At 39.1% G+C, this 27,018-nt stretch overlaps 1 protein-coding gene across 4 annotated transcripts in view; it reads right to left on the bottom strand.

Moving 5' to 3' along the window:
• Positions 1–27,018, bottom strand: part of LOC106908051 (inositol 1,4,5-trisphosphate-gated calcium channel ITPR1-like) — a 121,387-nt gene that overhangs the window by 52,476 nt on the left and 41,893 nt on the right. For all 4 annotated transcript variants that reach the window (XM_088005361.1, XM_088005359.1, XM_088005360.1 and 1 more), the window contains exons 38-41: positions 25,260–25,408; positions 23,171–23,282; positions 13,490–13,619; positions 10,491–10,675 (exon numbers count right to left, since the gene is read on the bottom strand). In XM_088005361.1, the coding sequence (XP_087861487.1) occupies positions 10,491–10,675; positions 13,490–13,619; positions 23,171–23,282; positions 25,260–25,408 (576 nt within the window). The remainder of the gene's footprint in view (positions 1–10,490; positions 10,676–13,489; positions 13,620–23,170; positions 23,283–25,259; positions 25,409–27,018) is intronic.

Here is a 27,018-nt window from a genome sequence, read left to right on the forward strand (position 1 = left end):
ATACTGTTATTAATCGCAACTATTACAGGGGCAATTTATTGTCAAGCAAATTGCGTTAACATGGCAGGCCTAGTTATTGGTCTGATGTAATACTTTCATCATTAATGTTGTGTTTTCATTAGCTATAAATAGAAAATCATATCATAATTAACAGAAGTAAAGGTTTGAACACACTGGTCTCCAACCAATCCACACAGTGTGCTTCACTTAATGAGTTGAGTTACTGGATAATATTCCACTTCACTGAATACGACTTCCCTTGTTATTTCTTGCAGATGACTGTTTTTATTGTCTTATTGCTTCTGTGGCAAAGCTGTGAGTCAGTTGTTTGGTTAGGCACGGTTACATAAGAGTCATTTCACAGGAAAACAAGCTTAGAACTCCTCCTCGCTCACCTGACCTGACATTACCCTGTGCGCCCTTTGACCCCTTGGCCAGCGACGTATTTGTGGCATGTTGCGGACAATGCTGGGTGTCAACGTCTCCGAGTCGCTCTCCCCATCGATAGCGGAACCCAAGACGAGATCTGGGATTAGCCTGCAGCCAACTACTAAAGGCTTCTCAGGCGTGCAACCAGTCCCACAACTCGTCCACGTGCTGCCCATGCACATACCTCAAAAGCGAGCACGCTTTGAACACGAGGCTAGCGGCTTCAAACACAAACTGGGCTAGACCCTAATGGACGTTTCGCAGATGTAATTACTTGGGTAAGTGGGGAAAGTTGGCCGGAGAAATGAGAGAGAATCAAATGTTCTACACTTAGTGTGAGTACACACACTGTAATCTTGTGCGACAGCGTTGTACGTTTTATTTTTTTTCTGCAACCCACTCGTCTGTTCTGCCCCATTTTCCTTGCAACAATCCCACCCCCGTCCTCTTCCCCCTTTACGTAAGACATGTAATCAGCTGAGTGGTTACAGTGAGGGCACACAGCACCTCAGCTCTAAACACTGTTACATCAGCCCACAGAGGGCGAGCTGAGGAGGGCCAGATGCAGGGGAGAGAGAGACGGAGAGAGAGGAAAACCCTGCCCTACTTTCATTGCCAGAATGGCACGAAGGGAACGTGTGGTGTGAGAGGAAAAGAGTCCGAAAGTAGGAAGGGAGGTGGAGCCCGGGGTTGAAGTAAGCAGGACTTATCACGTAGAGATACTGGGACAGTTTGGAAAGCCTGTTGCATAAGACTCTTTCCAGGTCCAGCCTAACTAAATTACTTGTCTAAGATAGGGGAAATGTCTAAACAATGAAAACCACAGCTGAAGTATCATATCTGCGCAGGGAATCTCTGATAACAGCGAACAGGGCCGGCCATTGAGCGCAGACATGCGGCGTGGGCATGGCAAGTCCCAAGGAAAACGGATCCCCTTCATATGTTAAAATGTTTTTCTCCTCTTCCTTTATGCAACCATTTTCTCTTCTTGCTTGTTCCTGGAACATTTAGTGATAGCGATCTGATTAACAAGCAGGCTTTTTTTTTTCTTATGGAGGGAAAACTCAGAAGAACAGAAAAACAACAGCTCCAGGACTCGGCGTATTAAAAACAGAACTCATGACCGTGCCCATAAAAACTCAATTTCTTCGCCAATGTGAAGGCATTCATTCTGCCAACACTAGGCAGTCGTATTCTGCCCCCTGGGCAAAAGGAATGGCGTACGGATTTTGTATCGGGGCCCTGTTTGCTCCGATTCCGGGTGGATATCAAACCTCATTTGTTTTTAACCAAAGTGAATCTGCTGATGACAATCGCCGCCTGGTAAGACCGGCAGAAGCTTGCTCAGACTGGTCTAATTTGGTTATGAAGTTGCAGTTCAAGGACGGATTTACAAATTGATTTTAACGTTGGCATGAATTTATACACAAGAAAGGACTGCCTTGCTTATATCCGTAAAACAACCACATTGTTTAAAAAATTAATTTATTTAAATGCAAGTTCAGTTTCACAGTTTTTTTCTGTCCAATGGTTAAAGAGCCAAGCAAAAGTATTCATACTGCATTAACGTTTATGTGACAAACACAGACCTCAAAGTCTTATAGGGAATTTTATATCGGAAGACCAAAACAAATTTACAGACGGATTCAATTCAAATTTAAAAATCCTTGAATGAACATCTACATTTCATATTGGATGCAATAATATAAAAATTTGGGCCAATATCAATATCAGATATTGGTGTCATATTAGATGACTGATATTTATCGACATTGTATATATTAGATATATTTCACCAACTGTGACACCTGGGGAAAAAATACACCACAGCTACATCATCACCACAGCTACTTAATCTACCCACAATCCTGTGCTGCATCGCTATCACATGACCAAACAAAAACCACATGACCAACGTTCTCCTCTATCCCCATGAAACAAAACCGCAACAAGATGCAAATAAATATCGGTTGTTAATATTCATATCCCGTTTTTATTTATCGGGCCGATACTGATATGTTAAAAAAAAATTACTAGCATTGGCCACTACAGATGTCAGTGCCGATATATTATGGAGTCCTACAAATTAGTAGGGGCGGAAGTAAAACAGTCACTGTATATGAACAACAAAAATGTAAACATTTTGTACAACTGAAAAAAGGAGCATGTGCTTTTATTTAGCCACCTTTGCAGCTCCTCCAGAGTTATCCGCATCAGCAGAGATCCACAAGTTTGTCTATGGGAAGAGTGTTAGTCCCGCACTCTAGAAAACTATGAGTCACTTCAGAGTGGCAAGAAGAAAGCAATCGTTGAAATAAAGTGTCAACAAGTTTGGTCAGAATTTCTGGAAAGAACGACTGAGCTAAACACAGGGCAATCGCGCCATACACCCTGTAAAAAGACTTAACAAGACGCGGGTTCACCTTGAAGCAGCACAACAACCCTGATCATACACTCAAGAGCTACAACAATAATTTAGATCCACCTTCACAGCACCGAATTATCAAATATGTTGAAAACCTGCACAGAGCAAAGTTACCAATTACTTTCCTGTATAGCACATCAAGACATCATGTGACAGAAAATGAACAAATTCAAAAGAAAAGGCCCCCGCTTCCAATGTGATTAACCTCTCTAGACAATGTGTTCAGCACGTGCGTCTCCCTAGTGCCTGTTGAGTCATTCTTAAAATAAGCTGTCAGTCAGCCAATTAGCCTGAGCTTTCTCCACAGGGAAGATTAACCCTCTTTGTGTATCACTACAGAGCCATTAAGGCCGCTGGGAGCTGTGCAGCTCCTGCTGTTGCCGGTCATGTAAGCTCAGACCGACTCGCCACTCTCTCTCCTAATCTACGGGATCAACATGGGAGGCACAGCGGGGACCTTCTCTCTGATTATTTAGTGCGTCTACTTTCCTCTCCGCTTCCTGTCAGATGCCACTCTGGCTCCTGGCCTCAACACGAGCCAGTTATGTAAGGCCTGTTTATACCATCAGCTATCTGGTTTTATCCGCCTTGGCAGCCCGACACCTCAGTGAGTGACAAAGCCATCTCTGTTCCTATTGGGTAGCAAAGCTTGGATACTCTGCCACCGCCCAGCTGCCCATCCACTGAGATCTACTCCTCGAAGCGGTCACAAGACAGTCACATATTACCCATCGTTTAACGCGTCTTCTCAGAAATATGTACAGGCAACTAGCCAATCAAACTCAGGGAAGTATCAAGTAACAAGTATAAAGTGAACACAACCAGTTGCCCAGAAATAAGCAAACTTCCTTAAAGTGTGACATCTGAAAAAGAGTGATCTTAGGATGTGTTGTGGCAAAAGGAGAGCTGGGATGTTGATGGTGTTGATGCCTGGAAACTCACTTTGCAAAATCTTTTTAAAGCTTTCCAAGAGGTGGCCGAGCCGTGAACTTGAACCGATCAGAGGGGGAGGGGATCAGTCTGGGAAGGGGTAGCTGCGTGCCACAACAAGCCTCTCGAGTAACATTGGCGACACCTGTTTGCTCCTATGAGTTTCAGGGATCTCAAGCAGTGAGAAAGTGTTGAAAAGATGTTCTTAATGCAACGAGGAGCGGAGATAATATACTTCATTAGCCTAATAACAGACACAGGCTCTCATGAAATAAGCTCATACCTACACAGTGTAGGTACATGCTTGTATGGATCTTTAGGAATGGTAATGGAATTTGATAAGGAACGTTTGATAATAGATTGTGTACCGTGTTTTGTTTTTTTGTCGTTATAATTGAGACTTTACCTTTATAATGTGATCTGATTATTTGGAAAGTCTTAATCAGTAATTCAGATTTTATCTCAGTCGTTCTTCAAATGGGGAAGACAAGAGAACAGGCGTTTCCTGTAAAGCGTCTTCCATGCTTTACCTGGAGATGACACACGGACACGTGGCTGCAGGATGTTCATATACACAAACACACCTTTCACACTTCCCACAGACCACCTTGCTTCAGTATGCGTAAAGCCCTAAACAATACAAGAGTGCCACACCTTTCTGCAGACGGCCTTCTCCATGGACGATGGCTTTACAATTTCTAAGAGTTTTTAGCCATTTAGCGATCTTTGTAGGGATTTTGTGAAGAATCTTACAAGTGTACGTAATTTCTCACCATGTCTGATAAACGTTTGCCCCTGAAAAACATTTATGTCACCTGCAGATACAAAAAAAATGGGTAGTTGGAAAAGAAACGATTTTCACTAAGTGCCGACGTCAACGGCAGCCAGTTTCAACCCTTCGAATGAAGTACGGAAGACCCTTCAGGCAGACAAAAGTCAGGAATGGAAACCCTGTAGCTCAAAGAACAGATGTTAATGTAATTTGGCTCTAAGCCAATCAGTGATTTATAAACCAGCAGAAGTATTACAAAGAGCCGTTGTTGCATCAACTTTGCAGATGCCGCAGGTCTTCTGGTTCTGGTCTGCTGTGCATCCCCAAACCAGAACCAAGGAATGCAGATGCATGGTTCAGTTTCTATGTTCTACAAATATGAAAACTGCAAAACTGCTGAAACACCGAGTTGCTTTAAATCAAGCCCAAAAAGCAACCTGTTTAGAGCTGCCTTTGAGTAGCAATGAGTGGAAAAGTAATCATTATATTTGATCTGTATCTGCTGAATCAGTTTGATGATTATGAATGTTATATTTTGACAAAATATAACATTCATTGCTTGTTTCATCATTGATTTTCCCCGGAAGCGCCGGCCAAAGCAGCTGGGGCAGGAGAGGGAAGTCTGGGCCTCTGCCCAGGCTGCTGCCTCTACGATCCGACCACAGATAAGTGGAAGGTTATCTAGAACGTTAAGAATATGTAGAGTTGCATATCATCAAGAAAATTGCAATATTATTGCTGAAATATCACAATGCTGACATCTGTTCAAATAATTCCACATTTTCCTTTCTTCTTCATTTTTTTGTCCCCACAATTAAGGTAAAGGGTTTGTTCAAGGTAAATGAAATATAACAGCTTTGATGGTTATGTCATTGCTTTATGAAGTTAATTTTGTTTTGTGCTTCTTAATCGACCATTTGAAACATTTGTGCAGCATGTTCTAACCACAGGAACAAAGATGAAAAAACCACAGCAACCAGTTGTAATAAACAGCGTTTTGTACGAATATTAAATGTGGATACTTTTGAAATTGTGATACATTTCAATTATGAAATACAGAAAAAAACAAGTGACAGATTGTCAGGCGAATAAAATCAAAGAAGAATGAATAAATCAAGAGCCGAGTTGCTTGTTTTCTTCTTGAGGAGTGGTTTTAATCAACAGCTAATGATGTCATTTGTTGCTAAATACTTGGTGGATGCATTTCAGATGCTCGTTATCCTCATTTTAACAGTTTAGTCTCAAGTTATAGATGTTAGTCGCTGCCATTTCCTTCCAGCGATAAAAGCTAATTACACGTACCCTACAAATCACAACATTATGAGGAGCAGCGCTCGCTAACGGCCCATCTTTCATGTTGATTCTCAGCTTTCACAAATTCCTTTGAAGAATGGCCCCCGAGACGCTTTCTTCCTGTCTCAGCGTGATTTTTTTGTTTTTCGGTGAGAACTGCGGCGGCGACACGCTTGGCTGAAATCAATCCGTCACCCCTCCGAAGCAAACAACCGGAGCAGAGTTGGCAAGTGGGTGTGAAGTGGGCGGAGCATCACGAGCGGCCCTCCATTATCACCAAACATGCTGCTGAAACTCTCTGGTTCTGTGATTCTAACACATTTTGTCACAGGATGTGGTGGCGTGAGCGGTTGACTTCTTAAAGGCTGAGGAGTGGTGGGGCGGGGGAGGGGTCTTCGTCTTTGGCATCAAACTGTTTAATGAAACTGTCTTCTTTATTTTTTTCTTCCTGCCTCGCCTTCAATTTCTCACTGTCTGAACGCTGGCCTTGTTCACGAGTTGGTTTTTAAGCGCGCCACAATCTCTGCACACCTGTGAAGTAAATAATTTGGCTGCTTCCCTATAACTCATCTGGGTTGGACGCACAAAATCCAGTTAGTCAGGTTCCAGTGACATGCCTTCAACCTTTACCGGTTAAATCCCAGCTGGTCACATTTCACAAGCTCAATTCTGGCTCGTTTCAACCTGAACTCAAGCTCTCACTTAAGCTTTTTTTTTTTTTTTTTTTTTTACATGTACTCTGTCGGTGTGTAACAGAGATAAATTACATCATTGTTTTATTAGTGTTTATTGTGTTTTCTGCTTCTTAATAAAATCGACCATTTGAAGCATCTGTGCAGCATGTTCTACACACAGGAACAAAGACGAGGAAGAAACCGTAGCAATCAGTTGTCATAAATAGAGTTTTGTTTTGTTTTTTCTGCTGTTTTTTCCATTCAGGCAACAATGGGCCCCTCTGTCCTGAAAGCGGGGCATGCAACCAGTTGTTGTGCAAGACAGGAAAATGTGATGGATCTGCTGATACATGGAGTTTTTATTTTACTCTGGATTGCAGATAATGTTTATACAAAGCTCGACTGTAGCACGATGTTGTTCAAGAAAATATCAGTTAATTTCATGCACACACAACTTTGGTACATTTTTTTCAGTTAAACAAAACGCTGAACTTTTCTGCAAGACATCCTGTAATATACATGCAAATCATTTGTGGGTAATTATTTTTGATAGTCAAATCACTGATTCAAATAAAACCTTCCTTGATAATGTACTGTGCACATTTAGAAAATTTTCATATTGTTGAAGACCAATAAAGAAACTTTTATTTTACATCAGAAATGTACTAAAATAGCATGCGCCATGTGCTGCACAGAAAATTAGGTCTTTTGCATCAAATTCTGCTTCAATATTTGCGGCCAGGCTGGTTTTGCTGAACTCAGCATTCAGCTAATCTCCTCTCTTGTTTCTTCTCCTCACAATACCTCATAGATTCCTCGTCTATGAGGTCAGATCAGAGTTTGTTGGGAAGTCTAATAGTGATTTAATGGTCAATAAAGGAGGAATTTGTGCTTTAGGAAAATGTGGTCAAGTCCCACATCATGCTGCAAAATGACTTCAGGATCATAAAGCTCATCAGCAGTGAGCCGTTAAGCTGGGCAATGTGGCTTAAAAATAAAAATCTCCAATTTTAAATTGATTGCCCCCCACCCTCATTTTCTTTTCTAATGAAAGATATTACAGAAAATATTTTCAAAAGTGGCTTTTTAAAAAAAAAAATCATACGAAGAAAAAAAGTAGCGGAACATTTATCGCACAGCATACTAAAACGGCTCTGATTACTCGAGCCGAATTGACGAAATTAGTTCTCGTCGCAGCTACGTGACGAAAATCACACCGTCAACTTCTGTCCGACCATGCCGGCCCTTAACTAGTGTGCACCAGATAGCACCACGAGATAATATGTGGTGTGCAGCAAAAAGTATCTGGTGAAAAGGTTTTTTAAATATCTTATTGTCCCTCTGAGGGTTCTGTTCAATCACTCCTTTTGGGACTTGCATGACAGACTAATAGGACGAGGCTATATGAATTTTATGACTACATGACTACGTTATATAGTCAAAATGATCAGAAATGTAGCTGATAGCGAAAATTCAACCTGGAAGACTCCATCCCCTCCGTTCGTCCATCAGCGTCATGCTCATCTCCGACCTCAGCTCTGGACCTCACCTGGCGTGTCCAATCATCAATCAAGCTCAGCATAAAAGGATCCACACCCAAGTCGTCGGCCGCTTCCCAGCTGCGTTCAACCCACCACCTCCCCTTCTCGACCCACATCCTTCGGCTCTCCAGGATGGCACCCTTTCCAGACCTCCACCACCACTGTCGGGCCCCGGGGGAGAGCATCCTTAATCGGTTATCGGGATGTTCATCGAGTTCACATCAAATCTCAGCTCAGATCAGCTGCCGGGGCCCAAGCGCCAAAGAACTGTTATTCATTGCTGTCATTAAATCTTTTAATTGTTCATTTTTCTTCGTCTGAGTCTTTCCAGATTGAAATAAAGTGCAATTCTACCAATAGAACATTTTAATTTTAAGAGAAAAAAATGGTTTTAACAAGAAAAAAGGCTTCTCTAGAGTTACCAAGATCTGACCACTCAGACTGACCGTCTGAGTGGTTTTCTTTGAAACAGACTCAGTCGTTTGCTTAATCGATCCAAAGTCTGCTGATGTGTCAAAAAATTAAATACTTCCTTATTTGTAAAACTGATGCCAAAGTACGACACTCGACATTCCTCAATAACTTTTTTGTTACTTTTCGTGTGGAAGCATCTGTAAAATTGCAACTTTATTTTTATAATATTACAACTATATTCTCATAACATCATGACTTTATTTTTGTAATTAACAATTAAATAAATTGTAGCCTGGTGTTAATATTCTGCAATAGATAGAAGAAGCAGTAAATGGAAGAAGTGGTAAAGCATGCTTGTCAAACAAGATGGCAGCTCTGTGCGTGCTGACATCACTCTGGCCTGTTAAAACACAAGAAGTGCATTGATGGGGGAGGAAAAAAAAATATCAGCATTTTCCAAAAATGAAATCTTCAAAAACCAAAATTTCAGCACATTTCTGGATTAAAAATCCTTTTTGATCATCCATCATTTTGGGAAAAAATCTAACTTTTTGTAGAAACAATAATAGAATTTAAACAGCTGCTATAAATAAAATGAGAAATAGAAATAAAGAGTTTTAATTTGACATTTAAATGAGTAAAGTACTTTTTTGATGATATTATAATTTCTTGAGCTGCATGTGGCAACACCAAATTCTAATATACAACTTCGCTCCAAAATACAGTAAAGAGCTGCTGTTGTTGTATTGAGGTTCCAGATCACTCAGGTCTTCTGGTTCTGGTTCTGCTGTGCATCAGGAGAACCAAACATGGAGAAGCAGCATTCAGCTTCATATACTCTACTACTCAGGAACAAACTTCCAGAAAACTGCAAAACTGCTGAAACACTGAGCTCCTTTAAATCAGGGCTAAAAGCCCACCCGCTTAGAGTTGACTTTGATTAGCAGTAACTAGAATATTGATCAACATATTTAATCATATTGATGATTTTGATGATGGCACTGAACAAAATCATGTTTATTGTCATAATTGGTAAATTTTTTATGATGTAAAGCAAATTTGAACTGACTTGTTGCTAAAAAAAAGACATAAAATGACAGTCAAGTCCTAAAGTTTCACTGAAGCAAGTCGAAGATCAGGCTGCAAGAAGTGATGTTTTCTCAAGTTGCACCACAGAACCTACTGAAACCAAGTCTGTGGGTTGGATCTTTCACTGCCCTCTTCCCATCAGCAAAGCATGACCCAGTTAAGATTCTGGCAGGAATGCCAGGCGGCCCGAGGCGCTGGGCGTCACTCTTCCAGGCAGCGCTGCAGCTTATGTAACTGGGAGTCAAGCCAGCGTACACCTAAGGAAGTCAGGCCCCGTCAGGTAACAGCAACATGCAAATGGAGAGCGCATTATGCAAGATAGCCGGCAACATCACACACACTGCACAAAACCACAAACCAAAACGCCTTGATAGATGGTTTTACGAGCAGCACACAAACACGCACATGAAGCATGCACAGACACACCGGTGCAGGCCAGCAGTTTACCCTGCGACGCTGAAATAATTTTATTGCAAACAGTGGCTCTCTTGTCCTGAAAACTTCCGTCTGCCTAACTCCCAGAGAGTTAGGGTTGCCTTGGTAACCCCTGGTGAGCCGTGGGGAAGCAATGATGTGTTTGTCTGCACAGCTTGGAACTTTCCCAGAAATCTCGTGTTCATGCTTTTGTTTTTGACTTCTTTTTTTTCCTCCACCACAAAACAAAATGTGAATAAAACAAAACAAAAAAAAACAAGTCAAGGTACTTTCCTACACCTGGCTGTAGATTGACCACAATATTTCCTGAACCTGAAAGGTGTGCGCAGCAACATATCTCAGTTCAGATTCTAATCATGCCTTACCAACTGGAATGCTTCGAGGAGTCATGTAATCAAAACACACGAACACACACACACAAATGCTTAACCCCAACTGAAATGTCACACCCACAGAGAGTACGCATGAACTCAGTAACCTGCGCTCACCTGGATGACTGTGTTTCCACCCTCCAGCAGTGCGATGGCCAGCAGGATGCTCTCCTGGAAGATGCGGTCGCTGGTGGCGTTCATGATGAGGTCGATCACCAGGTCGGAGGCTCCTTCTTTGTCGAGGTGGCACTGGACCTCGGCCAGACTCAGCTCCCCTCGACCCCCGATGCCGGAGCTCACCACTGGAGGCGAAGAAGTCAAACTTATCAGAATCCACATCTCAACATCGCTCTATTAACCCTTCAACAAAGTTTTTACCAACAATGCACTGAAAAGTAGCTCATATAATGAGCTCAGCAGTGTTTGCCAATTGCAGCTGGCTAGTCTGAAGGAGCTGAGTGGTGGTGCTAGGTTTTGGATGCCTGGTTGGTTGCCAATGGAGATAAAATGGTTTTTCAAACATGCATTAAAAACATTTTGTCGAACATTGTTTGAAAACGTACATACAGTGGCAGTTTTTTTATATGGGCAGTTGCCCAGGGTGGCATCAGAAATGGATGGGGCACCTAAGAAGGAAAAAAAAATAAATACATAAAATGTCCACTAAAAGAGCTTGCAACTAGTGGAATGCATGTGTAGTGGAGTAAGTTTCACTCATTTGCTATTGAGTACTGGTCAGCATTACCTGTTTCTGCTATAACAAAAACAAAAAACAAACAATTGCTTGCATTGGTGGGGTGCAGAAGAATTAAGGTCTTGCCACGGGTAGCATTCCTCCAAGAACCACAAATGAGTACATATTTATATTTTACACTGACACAGTCAGACATACTGATCAATCTTGATTAATTACTAGAGTGTCATTAATCTGATGACATTTTTTAATTGATTGACTTGTTTACACATAATCTTAAGGGAGTGGCACATATTGACATTCATTAGCTCTGAGTCAATTCTTATTTTGTACTATGTTTCAATAAGCTTTGCACATGTAGAGACTGAATTTTTATGTAATTTGTCTCCCATTTATCTTTGAAAAATTGGGTAAAGTCCCATCAAATGTGATGAACAGCATCTCTGACTAGATGGACTGCCCTGTATTTCATCTTTAGCCATCATCCCATCTTTGCTGAAGTGAAGCTTTTCCACAGCATGATTCTGCCACTACCGGAATTCACAGCGAGAAAATAAACTTGCCCCTCGGTCTTCATGATGCCGTTTCTTCACTAACCTTCCCAAAATGTCTGAATATTATATATGAAGAGTTGTTAAATTGAAAAGAGGAGGCTAAGAAATGGATCTTTGGATTTCCATTTTTAAACTCCTTTTTTTTTAACCATTCATCATCTTTCTCAGTCTTACCATGTACTAGTTTATGTTGGCAAAATCCAAATAAAATAGGTTTATTTGGATCTTATATGTTAGCCAAAAATCTGGCCAATAATACTTTACGTTCTAGTAAGATTAGATCAACTTGGAAAAACCACCAACGCTCACTAAGTCAACTTTAGCGATATCAATGTGATCAATTTGCAACTGTTGACTTATATGTATTATAGTATGGTTAGTCCATATGAATGTTTGTATTTTTTTTCTATTTCACTATAGTCTTCTTTTTTATGCTGTGTGACATTCTGTTGTGTGTGTGTGTGTTCTTTTTTTTAAGTTTCCTGAACAGGAAACTTAAAAATAGTTTTGAAAATGACAATATGTTCTCAATCAACTTATCTGGTTAAATAAAATGGAAACATTTACACCAGTGGTTGTAATGTGACAAAACAGGGAAAAAGTTCATGAAGTGTCAATATTCTCGCAAGGCACTAAAAGTAAGAAACGAAACAAAAGTTAAAAGAACGGAATAACCAGATAAATGCACGATCAAAACAAATAAGGCAACATGTGGTCGCTTTATTAGAGGAGGTTGCAATTAAATGATCTATTTGGAGTGGAGGTTTACAGACTGACTCATGCGCTCAGACGCCACACACAAACCACAAAACTACAAGTGCCTTTAATCCACGGAGGTATTTTAATTCCCGCTGCTGCCGCCATCCGACGCACGCAGCGGAGGGAGGAACCGGTGACATAACGGCACCCATCAGAGCCATCTCTGGCTGGGTAGGCGGGCTGAATCAACAACGCGTCCCGTTCTGCACAGCGCTTGGAACGCCGGTCTCCTGGCAACGACACGGCCAGCGTCGGGCCAAGGAGAGAGCCTTGGGAAGGCTTAAAAGGAGCGCAAGGTCACTGGTGTGAATTAGGTCCTCTGTTTTCTCTGTGCGTTACAGACAAAATGATGCAATATGAACTATTTTATTTGAGGTAAGCCTAACCACAAAAGGATGACTGGACGGCAGTTTCCCCCTGCGTTTGTGTTCTGTTTATTCATCTGAGAATCTGATTTGTGAAGAAAATGTGTGATGTTGATCGGCAGACTCGACCCACAGTCTGTTCCCTGCTACCCACTGGAAAGAGTCAGCATTATCTGTATCTTTTCTGTGTAATCTGTGTAACCGACAGTCGTTTCCGACATGAAACGACTCAAAACAACTCTTTGATGTCAAATTTACAATTAATTTCCTTCTCAAATTTACTCAGGGAAAGCCAGTTTTGAAGCACAAACACTCAACTGCAACAGCTGTCATAGCGCAAAAAAAATAAAATAAAATAGGTAGCTTATAAGAAACTCAATTGATATATCTTTAAAATATCACTTCCATACTCATATCAATGCATTACAAAGACCAAGACTTGCATTGCACTTTTAAATGATAAAGGAATTGGAACATCTTGACTAAACTTCCCCTTCTAGTGAGCTCTTTGAGATTTTGCACGTTTCACTTTTGCTAATCAAATCGCGCATTGGGCTGCCTAAAAAAAAAAAAAAATCTCTTTATACAACATCCATATTATGGCTTCAGATCTGGAAGACAAAAGAAAACTTATCTGTTCTAGAAATATCTACGTATTGATTGAAAACTTCCTTAGTTGCAGTACATGCCGTCGCATCACACAGTTTATCAGTTTTCTCCCCCCCCCCATAATGTTTAACTCACATGTGGGTGATTTTCCTTGAGCTCCGGGTGTGAGTGGGCCGTTGCTGTAGGATGTGAGGCTCTCTCTCCTCTGACCGGGTTTAATGTTGCCATAGTACCGGTTGACCAAAATTAGACGCAAAGCCTCACCCTGTTGGAGAAACTCGGCGTTAGGGTGAAAAAAAAGAAAGAAAGAAAGAAAAAAAAAACATTCTGTTGAAGCAATTTAACTCCAGTCCAACTTATTGCAACAATGTGGCAACAAATTTAACTAAAAATCCCACAAGACAAAACTATTAAAAACAAATGGCTACACAGAAAACTTCTTTTTTTTGGATTGCATGAGCAATATGTAGATTTTTGTCATTACTGATCAACACTACCCTTCAGATGATCAATGTGAAGAAGGATCTGAGTCAACTGACTCCATTTTTATATGGTTCCTTTTAGATTTTGTAGCTGTAAAACATTTTTATACCCATCTGTTAAGTAAACATGCTCAAATCTTCCATATGATCCAATTTAATTGTACATTATCTTATATAAACTTTCTATTATACTGTCTATTTTTGAAAACATCACAATTTGGGCTGGTTGACTCCTAGGAGGAAAATAAGCAAAAAAAAAATGTAAGTATGTCGTCTTGTCTTGAAAAGCTACCCAAGAGTTAGCCTTAGATATCATAGCATGCATCCTCAAGTTTTTTTTTTATTTGCATTTGCTGGCATCACAGCTAACTTGAGTGATTTTCCATTTTCTTCCCACTGCCACCTGAATAGCCTTTATTTGACTGAATAAAGCTATAAACTTAGCCTTTACCTTGACCTTGCAGTTAGCTGGAAGCTAACCTCAAGCTAGAAGCTAACATCGAGGCGAATGTGGAACTTGGGGTTGAGAAATTGTTAAGTGTCGATAAGTCATTAAGACTTGATTAGATGATAACTTGTAGGCTTGGGAGAAAGTAAAATAGTCGTTTTAGTAAATATCTACACCGTATAAGGCTATTTTGGAGAAGAGATAACCACCTTCTTAGCACATGAAGAAATTACAATATTTTAAACGACAGACTTGTAGAGATGAGACCACAATGAGGCCTCTTTCCCCCCCACAGCTCTTTCCTGGATCGGTGGAGAACACAGTAGCACGGTGGCAGCATTGAAGGATTCTTTGTAAAACCACCGCGTTTATCGGCAAAAAAGATTGAGAACCGCAGGTGATGTCCTCTCCCGCTGATCTGCCTCACATGTTGCATTCAACAGAAGTGTCAGCGGAGTGAATGGGCGCCATGCTGTGGAAGCAGCGTGACCGTGAGCGCTTCGCAACAGTTAGTCAGCTGCTGTCGCATGGCAAAAACAGGGATGGGAGTCTTGGACCAGACCACGGCAAAACACTTTACCTACCCTCCTCTGGTCCTCCACTTGCTTCAGTGGCTGGTTGGGATCAAGCTCCTTAAAGGTGTTGTGAGTAAGCAGAAAGCATTGAAATAAGAAAAAAGTAAATAAAAGAAAAGTTTGGAAAACTGGGGGGTTGGGGGGCAAATAATTAAGAGAACAAAACAGGTGGGTTAATCCTGTGCAAATTAGTTACTTTACAAGCATGCAGGAAACGGGGTGCAGATTCAATCATGCAGTTAAGAGGGAAGTGGTTGTGTCAGGGAAGATGTGAGGTTGAGTCAAACTCATGCGAGGTTTCATGCAAGGGAGGACAGCTATTCAGTCTAAAAGCAAGCAGCACCTGCAATATTTTTAACGGGGGCAGTTTGTGTTTCATCCTGTGACACACAAACATTAAAAATATCACACCGTCCAATCTCAAAATTTTGACTCATGAAAAGCTCAGCACAATCTCATGCCCAAAGCACGACGCGGGGCAATTTGTCGTGCTTCCATCGCCCTCCCCCCGAAACATTAGAAACTGATACAGAAGCAAGATAAAAGTATTCACATGACAGAATGCCAAGCTGCCCTGAGGGGAGTAAACATAAAACAAGATAAAATGTGCAGGTGATCCGAGTTACTCACACGCACGGTTGCAACAGTTTGGCATGAAAAATACCTCATTCATGCTTCCAAACCCCAGCTGTACTGGCATGAAACTGGAGTTTGGCCAAACACCAAAGACCCGGGGTGACTCGGGCGGAGTCGTAGGGGTGGATGGGGGCAATTCAAAGACAAAACGCACGAGAATGGGCAGGGATTCTTATCTGCCTAGATGAAGAGATGTGAAACACCAAGCACGAATGTGGCGGGATGGAACCGGTGTATCACGAATGACCCGAATCGTCAGGTAACATCGTCTTTAAAAACACACCTCTGCAGGGACTTCGGGTTCAGGCGGAGGTGCCAGCTGATTGGAGATAAAAGGATGATGTTAGTTAAGGCGGGAAGGGGTTAATTTTCTTGTGTTGTTCTTGCCTTCAACGTGCATCGCCCTCTTTAAAAAAACAAAACAAACCCTCATCATAATATATCTATACAGGTCTACCGGATTTCTATAATCCACTAACATGCACGACTGGACTTAATGTGCATGGCTTGGAGCAAAGGGTGGAAGAGAACATTGCATCGTTTTCACGGCTTTACTGATGAGAAAACAGATGAGAAGCAGCATTGACCTGTTCCGGCAAGAAAGCAGAAGCTCTGTGAAGTGGGGGGTGGGAGGGAATGCTTTGTCTTCTCTTTCGCATCGACTTTGGTTACGGTGCAACACGCTAGTGTGCATTTAGTGACCCGGTTCCCTTTTAACCTCCTGCCCATCCCAAACAATGACACTGCAAAGTATTAGCAAAACACACGATATGCATGCAATCTGCACCAATTTATGCACTGATGTGTTGCTCTTGTACAGATACAGCAAAAACGTAAGAAGGAACAATTTGCAAAGTGGTGGCAAAAGAAGGTGAGATGAAACTAGAGTTTTGATGATAGCAAAAATATGAAAAAATAAAAAATAAAAAAAAAACCCAGAGAAAATAACCACAGATAACCTCGCCTATCATGTTCAGAACGTGCAAAACCGAGTTACACAAGTCGTCTAATTTTAAACATCTCCAGATATATTCAGCAAAAAAAATAAATTAAAAAAAAGAAACAAACAAACCACAGGAAAAGGGAAGAATTAAAAACATCCACTTCTAATTTTGGGTTTTGCTTTCAACTGAATGCAAACAAAAAAAAGAAGAAAGATCATAACATTATTGCATTTAGGAGTGGACGATATGGACTTAAAGTTTTATCATGATATTTTGTGGTATCATCACGATAACAATAAAAGTTACGATAACTATTCATTACTTCTTTTTAGATGACTGTATTGCTGCAATAGTGTGTCGCAGCAATCATCGACATACAGACACAAATGCTGCTCTTGGAAAACATTCCCATTTTTAATGCGCGTCTTGAGGACATGAAAGTGTGATTTGTATCACTGAACTGCACACACCAATTGCATTTAATTGTATTTTCGAACTTATTTATATTTTTTATGCTCACGTTGATCAGAGAAAAATAAATAGTGAAACTAGCAATCCTGACAATATGGACAGTTCTGGAAGCTTTTTAACATCTGTTGGACTTTATCGCGATAATAAATCTAAATTTTTATCATAAGAAATGTATCATGATACATGATAACTGTTACAATAAATGCTCACCCCTAATTGGATTACATTATTATTATTAATTAAAATCTGGAAATAAAGAAAGCCGCTGGGAAAAGTAATTAAAAAAAAAAACTTTAAAGCCCCTTAATAGTTATTTAAACTGAAATTAATTTAGCACCTAACAGATACAGTTGCACAAACGACACTCTTCGGTGTGGAATTTGTTACCAACAGAAGAACAAAGCAAATTTCAGAAAAAGTTCAAAAGGTGTAAGAATCTTTTAGAGAGGAAATCATTTTCAAGAGACACGTCCGGCTGTTGTTTCAGGTGCCGTCAACAGGAAGTGGGACTTTACGCTAAATTTAAGTTTAGCGTATTAGAGGTAGGTTGCTCCTTTTCATGTGTTCATATTTCGTCACATTTTGCAAGATTGCAAAAATGTTCCACTTATGCTACAAATGATGCATACAGAGACTGAGTTTTTAGTTACGCAAACTGTGCTAACTGTGCTGAGCGCAAAGCTAATAAACAGCTTAAAATGTCAACCCGAGTCATTTTGTCTTTGCTTTGAAACATGTTTTACTGCGGAGCTGTGCAACGATGACTGCTCGCTCTCACACAATCTGTTCTGTCCTGCCTCTGGTTCAAATGTAAATAACAATGGATAAGAGAAAGGATTCTGTGCATTTCCAATAAATTAATAAGAGATTAAGAAAATCTAACCCCCCAAAAAGTAAAGCTACTTTGAGTGAATGTATAGAATGTTACATAGCACATAACTAGATTCTGAAGTGTGCAAAAAGGGAAAAAAAAGAAGTGTTTTATTTTATTTTGCTAAGAGTAAAGGAAATGTATTTTCATTCTTTCAAGTGGATTTTGTTTCTACGGAGGAATCATTCCCATTACCTTGACTGCAATTGTACATTTTCAGTGATGCAAAGAGAGCACTCTTTAACTTTTGTTTTTTTTATTAAATCATCTTTTTAAACATATTTATTTATTCAAGAGAAAAAGGAACCTGCTATAATCAAAGTCAGAAATTTACCAAATTAATGAAGGGTCCAACTCTAATTTAAAGAAACACACTGACTGACACTGGCTCTTTTTCTAGTTACATGAGGGGGACGTTTCAATCACAAATAAGATCAGAATTAGTTTACACACACACATGCACATACACAAACTTGGGGGCTGGGTATGTGGAAAAGTAAACATTGAGAACCCAGTTGTGCCGCTTTATGGTGATTAATTGTGCAACTGGACAGGAATTTCCCTGCATGAAGTCTTCTTTAGCATCAACAACCATTTCCACAGAAACAATTTCATGCATCATGCAAGTGACTGAAGGCACATTCAGACTCTGTCAGCGTGATCGAGCTTAATGCCTTCTCCATTTTTGTCGTGCGGACGTTCATTGTTTGAGTAATCCGGCCCCTTTTACTCGGCCAAAATTGCACCTGCGACACTTTTAGCTATAAAAACAAAAAAGATGCTTCATCATTTCGACTTGACCTCCTTAGATTCTTAGCATCATATCCACTCATGTTTCCTGCTGACTCTAAATTGTCTCAAAAATAGTGGTGGAAAAAAAAAAGTGATGCAAAGAATCACAGCGGCAAAAACAGCTGACAAAAAAGATGTTTGAATCTCTTGAAGGGGCCAAAAATAGCAGTTTTTCTCCTTTTTGAAACACGATAGCCTTCAGCAATAAAATGTTAAAGTAAGGAAAAAAATAATTCTGCAATCTTCAAGCATCAAGTATCTACTGATCAAGTGTAGTAAATCCTCGCCTCTGTAGTAGTAGTTTAAATCAAGGTTCAACATCCTACATCTGCAGCCCTTTTAATACTTTTCATGACACAGAATCCCACATTACTGATAAGTTTAAATTCCAGAGATAAAAACGGGGGAAACCTAAATTAAAATATTGTTGCCACTTGTGCAACTTCTGCTTGAGAGCTGGATTGAGGCTAAGATCTGAGCAGCCTCAGGTTAAGGAAACTACGACCAGGGCTGCACGTTGTAGTGAAACATCTAGAGCTCCCCCCATTGACTGAAAGGAAAAACTGCTGCCCAAAACTTAAGAATTGCCTGCAAGCAGAAAAGTTAAAAACTCAGTACATTAGGGAAAAGGTAGAACTTTTGAACATAAATTTAAAGACTGAAGAACCTGTAGCTGAATTAAAGAGATGAGAAAACTTCAAAAGTGAAAAAAAAAATTTAAATTCACATTGAAAAATCTGAGTCTAAATTGTGCTAAGAAAAATAAATGGGAATGTAAAAACAAGGAACACACACAAGCATAGGAAAAAAATAAATAAATAATCAACTTTACAACCTTGACATGAAGCCCAAACATGTTCATTAAAAGAACAGAAAAATAAATCAGGATGGTTTTACGTGGTTCCTCCCTGGCTAAGATGTCATCATGTTATTATTGCAGGAAAAATTAAATGCAACCTGAGGGGGAAAAAAAAAATCATAATTACTCTGCCTATTCCAATTCATCCAGCATTCTGGCTGAATATGCAAAATCTGGTGCATGGACTGGGCAAGAGGCTACAAGAAGCGTGACGCAGACAGTCAGACAGTAGTGAAACTAACAGCTGCACTCATTCCTGGGGTTCTTGGCTTGATGTTTGGGTTTGGGAGGGGCCTAAGCTCGTGTGTGTGTCTGTGTTTGCGTGCGTGTGTATATGTATGTGGTGTGGTCGGTCAGAGAGCAGCATCGGGTTAAACACTTGTGTTACGCAACAGGTACAGGGATGGTGTAACTTGTAGTTAGCGCAGGATGAGAGCAAGAAAGCATGAGTAAACTCTTGAGTTACCGCTAATGGGCAGAGAGTTGCCAAAACAAAGCGCTGCTCTGGGAGATAAACCTTTATTTTATTTTATTTTATTTTATTTTTTTGGAAAGTGGGAATTTCCAACACTTCTTCACCAAACAGCCAGTAACAGGGAGGAAAAGGAAGCAGGGAGAGCAAAACAGCAGCAACATGGTAGAGAAACTGAGAGCATGCTGCTTCCTGCAACTCTGGAAAGACCCTTTCCAATAAATACGCTCCATTTCCACGTCTTCGTCGAGTCCCTCGTACTCAGCACTCTCTTGTATTGTTTTTTTTTTTTTTCACTTCTCAATGTTTTGAGGTGGTTTTAACAGGCTCTGCACAAAGTCGCACAAATTCTACCGCTCTGACGGAGTTGTCTTTCAGTTTTGATGCATTTGACGAATTCGGGAGAAACCAGATGGTGGCTTGAAATTATGCAGCCTTTGCCGTCAGCAGCATTAGCAGAGAGTCCACTTCGATCCAATTTCTAGAGCTGCCGTTTGTGCCAACATCTAGGAGGCAGACACGCTTTGAATTGATACATTACATTTTCTATATTTTTCTGTATATTTGTGCAGAAAAACATGTGGGCGTAAACGCGAGGAAACGAAGCACATTTTGTGAAACGAGCTGCGAAGAGTGTCTGTCACTCTTGATGTGCACCTGGTTCGCTTAGTGTGTGTTCAGTGTGAAGATGGATGTAGATGAATTACTGCTTCAGCACAGGGTACGTTACTTTTAGGTGCTCCCTTTTCATTTTTTTCATAATATTTCATCATGTACGACTGTCCATAGAGGTCAAATAATTAGAAAAGATTATGAAGTTGAGAATTTTGTGCCTGGAATATAACTAAGACAAAAAAAAAAATACATACATATATATATATATATATATATATATATATATATATATATATATATGAGTAAAAAAAAAAGACTGACATGGGGTTAAATGTGCTCAATGGAAGATTAATTTAAATCCTAACAAGGAAATATTACAACTGGCTGATGAGTAAAGAAATGTTTTTGATTTTAATATTTGTTAAACTACAGCAATGGCTTAAATGGACCAATGGGAAAACTTTCAATATTCTCCAAAAAGTATTGAGCATATTTCACAAGCATAAAAAACACTAATCACTGTTGATCATATCGCACATTCAAATACGCCAAGTAGCTAAACATGTGCAAGCAGGACAGACAAACATATTGGATCGTTTGAACTAGAAAATGTCGATAATATACTAGATTTTGACAAGCAACTCTTAATAATGTAAGCAAACACGGAACAAGAAGGGATGAACTAAGCGGCTGACACTGTCGCAGATGGGATTGCGAAGCTCAAAAAGCCTAAAGGGCGATTATGTCTATTTTATTAGTGGGAGACAGATCAATGAACGTCACAATAGTAAGTAAAATGATCAACCTCAGCCACATCCATTTCATCATCAAAGGCAATCAGCTGCAAGAGAGAAAGTATAGGAGGCAGACAGTTAGTAGAGCTTGTTAGTGAGTTGAAGCTCCCGTCACAAATGTGCACATGGAAAGCTTTTTAACAACAAAAACATACGGTGACTTCCGCGTTTATAGGCACCTGTGGCGAAAATGTGTAAAAACATAAAAAAATAAAATCCTTAAAATGTATATTTAAAAAAAAATAACTTTAGTTTGAACCAATTTATCCAATAAACCTGATTTTACTGAAAGAATAAACATTCTCTATTAAACGTACTTTTCTTGTGAGTTTGATCTTATGCTTCTACAATAAAACACAAATATTTAAAGGCTTTTCACACATCGTAACCACGGCCACCAATAAGTGCAGAAGGCACTTAAACATGTCATGTTAGTAGATGATATTAGCTCATCTACGACTAATTAACTTAGAAAAAGACTGAGGAAATAATTGTTCTAGCAGAGTTTTTACAAATATTTTGGGCACACTGAAAAACACAGAATCTTACCTAGTAGTTTTGGTCAAGTTTCTAGTGCAAATATATAACGACACTTGAAATAAGACAAAAATAACTTACTGAAAAGTTCAGCAAAAAACAGGAGCTTCTTTTAAGTCAATAAATCCTCAATATTGATGGAAAAGTACTTGTTCCATTAGGAAACATGAAGAAAATGTCTTGTTATAAGTCAAATAATCTATAATAATCATAATGTTAATGGAACAAGATCTTGTTCATCAATATTAAGGAATTAGTGACTTAAAAACAAACATACATCTCTTATTGTACAGTTATGTGTGAATTAGTTTTGTCTTATTTGAAGTGTACCAAAATATTTGGACAAGAAAGCAGATGGAAATTACTTAGTAAGATTTTGTGTTTTTGCAGCTTGAGATTTTCTTCAGGGGTCTGAAATAAGTGATAATATATTATGATAATAATGTAAAATAAAATTGTATTCTTCATTTAAGCCAAATGGCTAACTAAATCCCAAACCAGGAGATCAGATTCATGTTTTAGAGATATGTTTCTGTGTTGAAAGTCACAATATAAAGTGACTGTGATTTTTAAAGACTGTGTTGATCATAGCTGACAAACTGGTTGCATCATCAGTTTTGTCACCTCATAAATCTACCTGACATAATTAGCTTGCATCATCTGTGCAATGAGAACAACCTGATTCCCTGCAGTCGGTCCACAAATATGGACAAACTGGAGACTTTGTGCAAAATAAAGTGATCAAAATGAGAACATCAAAATGTCTATTACGTTATTAAACTTTTAGTGTCTCTCCTACACAAAATAGAAAACCTAATAAAAGTGATTATTAAAAAGTTGCCAAATGAACCTACAAAGTAAATTCAGAACCAGTGACTGATTTCTAAATCCTATTTTTATGTACTTAGTATAAGAACATAGTATGTACTTAGTATTTTTATGTACTTAGTATCGTAATTTAGTATAAAATTAGTTTGAGTTAGAACAGAGATCTTCAGCAGCAAATGAATGATATATGAACCAAGCATGTTGTTAATAATGTTAATAATGTGAATGCTTTCTGTCCAGCACAAGTTATTTTTGTAGGATGTAAACCATTTTTAGTGCAAATTTATCCCATCAACTGCCATAAAAAATATTCAAACTACAAAGTTAGAGTAATATCCAAACAGCAGCAGAGACTTTTCTGTACAAGTTAATAAAATCATTTCTGTGCAGTAGTCAAGCTCTTGGTGGAACAAAAATGGAAAGAAGTCATATCCGTTAGTCTTATTTTAACGTTTTAGTTAACCAACAGAACAGAAACGACCCTCTGCGTACCTTCACCCCGTAGCCCCGATCTTTCGTCATCATTTCCCTGAGCGTCTGCAGGACTTTGATGCACAGACGCTCCTCATTCTCTTCCAGGAGCTGCTTGGTGTGTTTGATCAGCCTGGTTACAGAGCGGGTGAAACAATCAGAAACATTTTGATATTGTGTGACCTGGAGTGTCCAGCTATAAACCAATGACAAGCAAATGAAGCAACATTCATTGGAAACAAAGTAAGAGACCAAATCAAATTATTTGAAAAAGGAAATTTGTATATGATGATGTCAACATCAGCAAGATGAGAACATGTAGGAATGGAAGAGAAGTTTTATTCCGCTGAGCAAATCACAAATAAAAATAATTATGTTTTTAAAGGCTTAAGCACATGTGTCAAACTCGAGGCCCACTGTAGCTTTTATGTGGCCCTCTACTTTAGTGAGACATGTAAAAAGAACCTTTAAAAACAGCTGTGTGGTTAAATATTACTTTATCAATTGCTGTGTTTCTTTTAGAGATGTGAACGAAACAATATTCCACATTTCCATTAAATAAGAAACACTGTTAAAATCTATTCATTCACACGATAAGTCATTAAAACATATGCCATGCTATCATACTCCTACCACTTTCTGTCACCTTTTTCATGCTCCAGTGTCAACATCCGGTTGTTGATCACGTGACTCACGTGTGACGCAAAAACAAGTGTTTCCATTTCAGTTTTGCAAAATAAACCAATTACAACACGGCCTAAAAAACCCCCACCTCATTCTGGAAGCAAAACTTTCAATCATTAAACAAAAATGGCAGCGTTTCCATTAAGCAAATTTATTTTTGAAATGTCAAATTGCACAGCTATATGGTCAATGGAAACGCAGCTAGTCAAATCAAAGCCGTTTTTATCAGCTGTCAATTTATATGAATGTGAGATGAGCTTCAATATTATTTGATTTGAAGAAATACTAAGCAAATGCGTTTGTCGATTAAAGCCAGGGAGTTGGCTTTGCTTTACTTTAAATGTCTTTTTTATTTAAAGACTTTCCTCTTCATCAACATACTAAAGTGGCTTCTCTAGTAACTGATGCACTTTCATAACATGACTAACACCAAGTGTCTTCTGTTCCAGTTGATGAAAACTGGGCCAAACATTAAATGCCATACAGGCTGAGCCACAACAGTACAGTTTATGCTAATTAGCTAAACAGTTCTTGGAAAATCCTTCGTTTGGTCCAAAATGTCAGGCTGAGTCCCGACTGGTACCGCTGAAAGAAAACCCATTTATTTCTCCCTGTGAAGTTCAGACTCTAATTCTAAATCCTTCTAATCACATGCAAAGCTCTTAATGGCCAAGCTTAGACTCGCATGAAACCGTTTATTGTTCTCCATACAAGAATCCTTCACTCTGACAATCCCGCCCAATGATTTCATCCTGGAGTTTCTAGCAGTGGAATCAGAGGAGCAGCTTTTGGCTTCAGGATCATCTCCCACCAAACTGGCAACCTGTTTTGGTTTGATGGCAAATACATCCTCGAAAGAAAGTTTTATTTCAACAAATTTCCTGTTCAGATTTTTATAAAAATTTCAAAAAGGTCAGGTAATATTTGTGGCTCTAATGCTGTTTTATTTCACAGCAGGGGACAAAAAAGGCTCTTTGGATTAGATGGTTAAAGTTAATTAACATCTTAATTTCCTAACATTCTGAGAAAGGACGTTAGGAAATTAAATTGAATAAATTCAATTTGCATAGTTGGATTTCTTAACATTTCTTTAAGAGAAAAATCAGCAACTTTTTGAGTTGGTCACTTAGAAAAAATAAGGACAACCTACAATCATCCAGTTATTGTGGGATGTTGTGCAACAAGCTGGTGCAGTTGGACAAATGACAAAAATACAAACATTACATAATCTAAGCTTAATTACTCTACAGTTTATGGTTGTAAACAGCTATGACTCAGTCTTAGCAAGCTGCATTGCTTTCCCATGAAAACCATCTCATTGATAAAATAAAATCAGAACTACTGTAGATAAAACCGTTCAACGCAGCAAAACAAAAACATTCAAAATGCGCTGAACGCACAACTTCCATCAGAACTCGAGGCTCACTTTGATATGAATCCTCCGCTTTCACACTTCTTGCGAGCGTCTGTGTTCTCGGGGAAGAGCAGCTCAGGGCGATGGAGGACGTCCACCAGGACGGACAGCTCGGCTTGGACCAGCGGCCTGAGTCGGTCCTCCAGAGCGGAAACGATGTCCTGCAGAGCGTGGACGTAACGCCACAAGAGGAAAGTTATCGAAAAGGAATCTACAGTGAATTAAACAAAAATGTCTAAAGATTTAGCGTCATGGCGACTTTTTTTTTTATTTTTTAGCTAAATTCTAATTGTTAAGGTTTTACATATAAGGAAAACTCTTCTTACATGAAACGTATGGCAAGTTACTAAATCTGGTTTTTGACACTATATGTAAAGTTGCACACCTTTCAATGTTTTCTCCAAAGCACTCCTGGTGTTTCCATAGTTTATTGTGATGTCAGCACGCTAAAGAGTGGCCATCTTGCTTAACAAGCCTGTTTTACAGCTCCTATTTATTTGGACTTTGAATTCAGGTCAATTCCGTGATGGAATATCAGGGCCGGGCTAACACTGTTATATTATGTGAGTAAAGTTATAATATTAGAAGAATGAAGTAATTCTATGATTACGCCAACACAAAAAACTAAATTTAATTGAAGAGTGTTGAGCATGTTGTGATGTTATACTTTGGTATCTGATTTACAGATAACACTTCGTAGAAATAATTCACCTTTTAACACATCAGTGCCAAATTATTAACCTGTCTGTCACTAGAGGACCCAAATTTGGGTCCTCTAGTGACAGGGGTGTCAAACTCCAGTCCTCAAGGGCCGCTGTCCTGCAACTTTTAGATGTGCCTCTGCTGCACCACACCTGAAAAGAATAATTAGGTCATTAGCAAGGCTCAGGAGAACCGATCTACACAGGGAGGAGGTAATTAAGCCATTTCATTCCACTGTTTTTTACCTGTGGCACATCTAAACACTGCAGGACAGCGGCCCTTGAGGACTGGAGTTTGACACCCCTGTCATTGTGAATGACAACCTGAGACGAACAGGTTAAGTATTATCAGCAGCTGGACTTTGAAACGAAGGAGTGTTTGGAGAAAGAATCAGCTGGACTGAGCTGGTTCTGTCAGACCTGCAATTCTGAGGCAGCTTTTTTTCCTCATTAAAAGCAACTTTTTCGTAATTTTACGTCATTTTTTTCAGGTTCAATTGCATCTATTCTTTTAGTTTAGACGCAGAATTCTCGCAAATTCTCATTTACGAGAATTTACTATATTTCTAGTAAATGAACAAAAGCCCTAATACGCCGTCGTACAAGTGACAGACGGAATGATTGAAATAAAAAACTTTTGAAAATATTTCCTCATTCGTAATTTCTTTTTCTTTTTTTTTTTAAGAAAAGGCAATGAGAAAAAAAAGAACGATTAAAAATGGAAATCGGATCTTGTATGGAAAAACTAAAAATTACATCAGATTTTATTTCTAAGCCAGATGGCCCAGGTTAATAACTAGGGTCTTTTTTTTTATTTACGACAGATTATGTGCAGTTAAATAAAATACAATCTATCCTATTTATTTTTAAAAAATCTATAAATTGATGTAAGACAGATAAACTGATTTAAGAAAATACAAATACAATTTAGTCGACCTTTTGAACCAAATGCTTCAAAGAATTAAATAAATACATTTCATATGTATACAAATGACTTTGGTAACAACTAAACTGCAAGTCAACATTTTAATTTACATGGAGCCTACAAAAGCAAAAACTTTAATGTTTTA

The sequence above is a fragment of the Poecilia mexicana genome, unplaced genomic scaffold (assembly GCF_051168715.1).
Source record: "Poecilia mexicana isolate PSO_F unplaced genomic scaffold, ASM5116871v1 scaffold_5, whole genome shotgun sequence".
Taxonomy (NCBI): domain Eukaryota; kingdom Metazoa; phylum Chordata; class Actinopteri; order Cyprinodontiformes; family Poeciliidae; genus Poecilia; species Poecilia mexicana.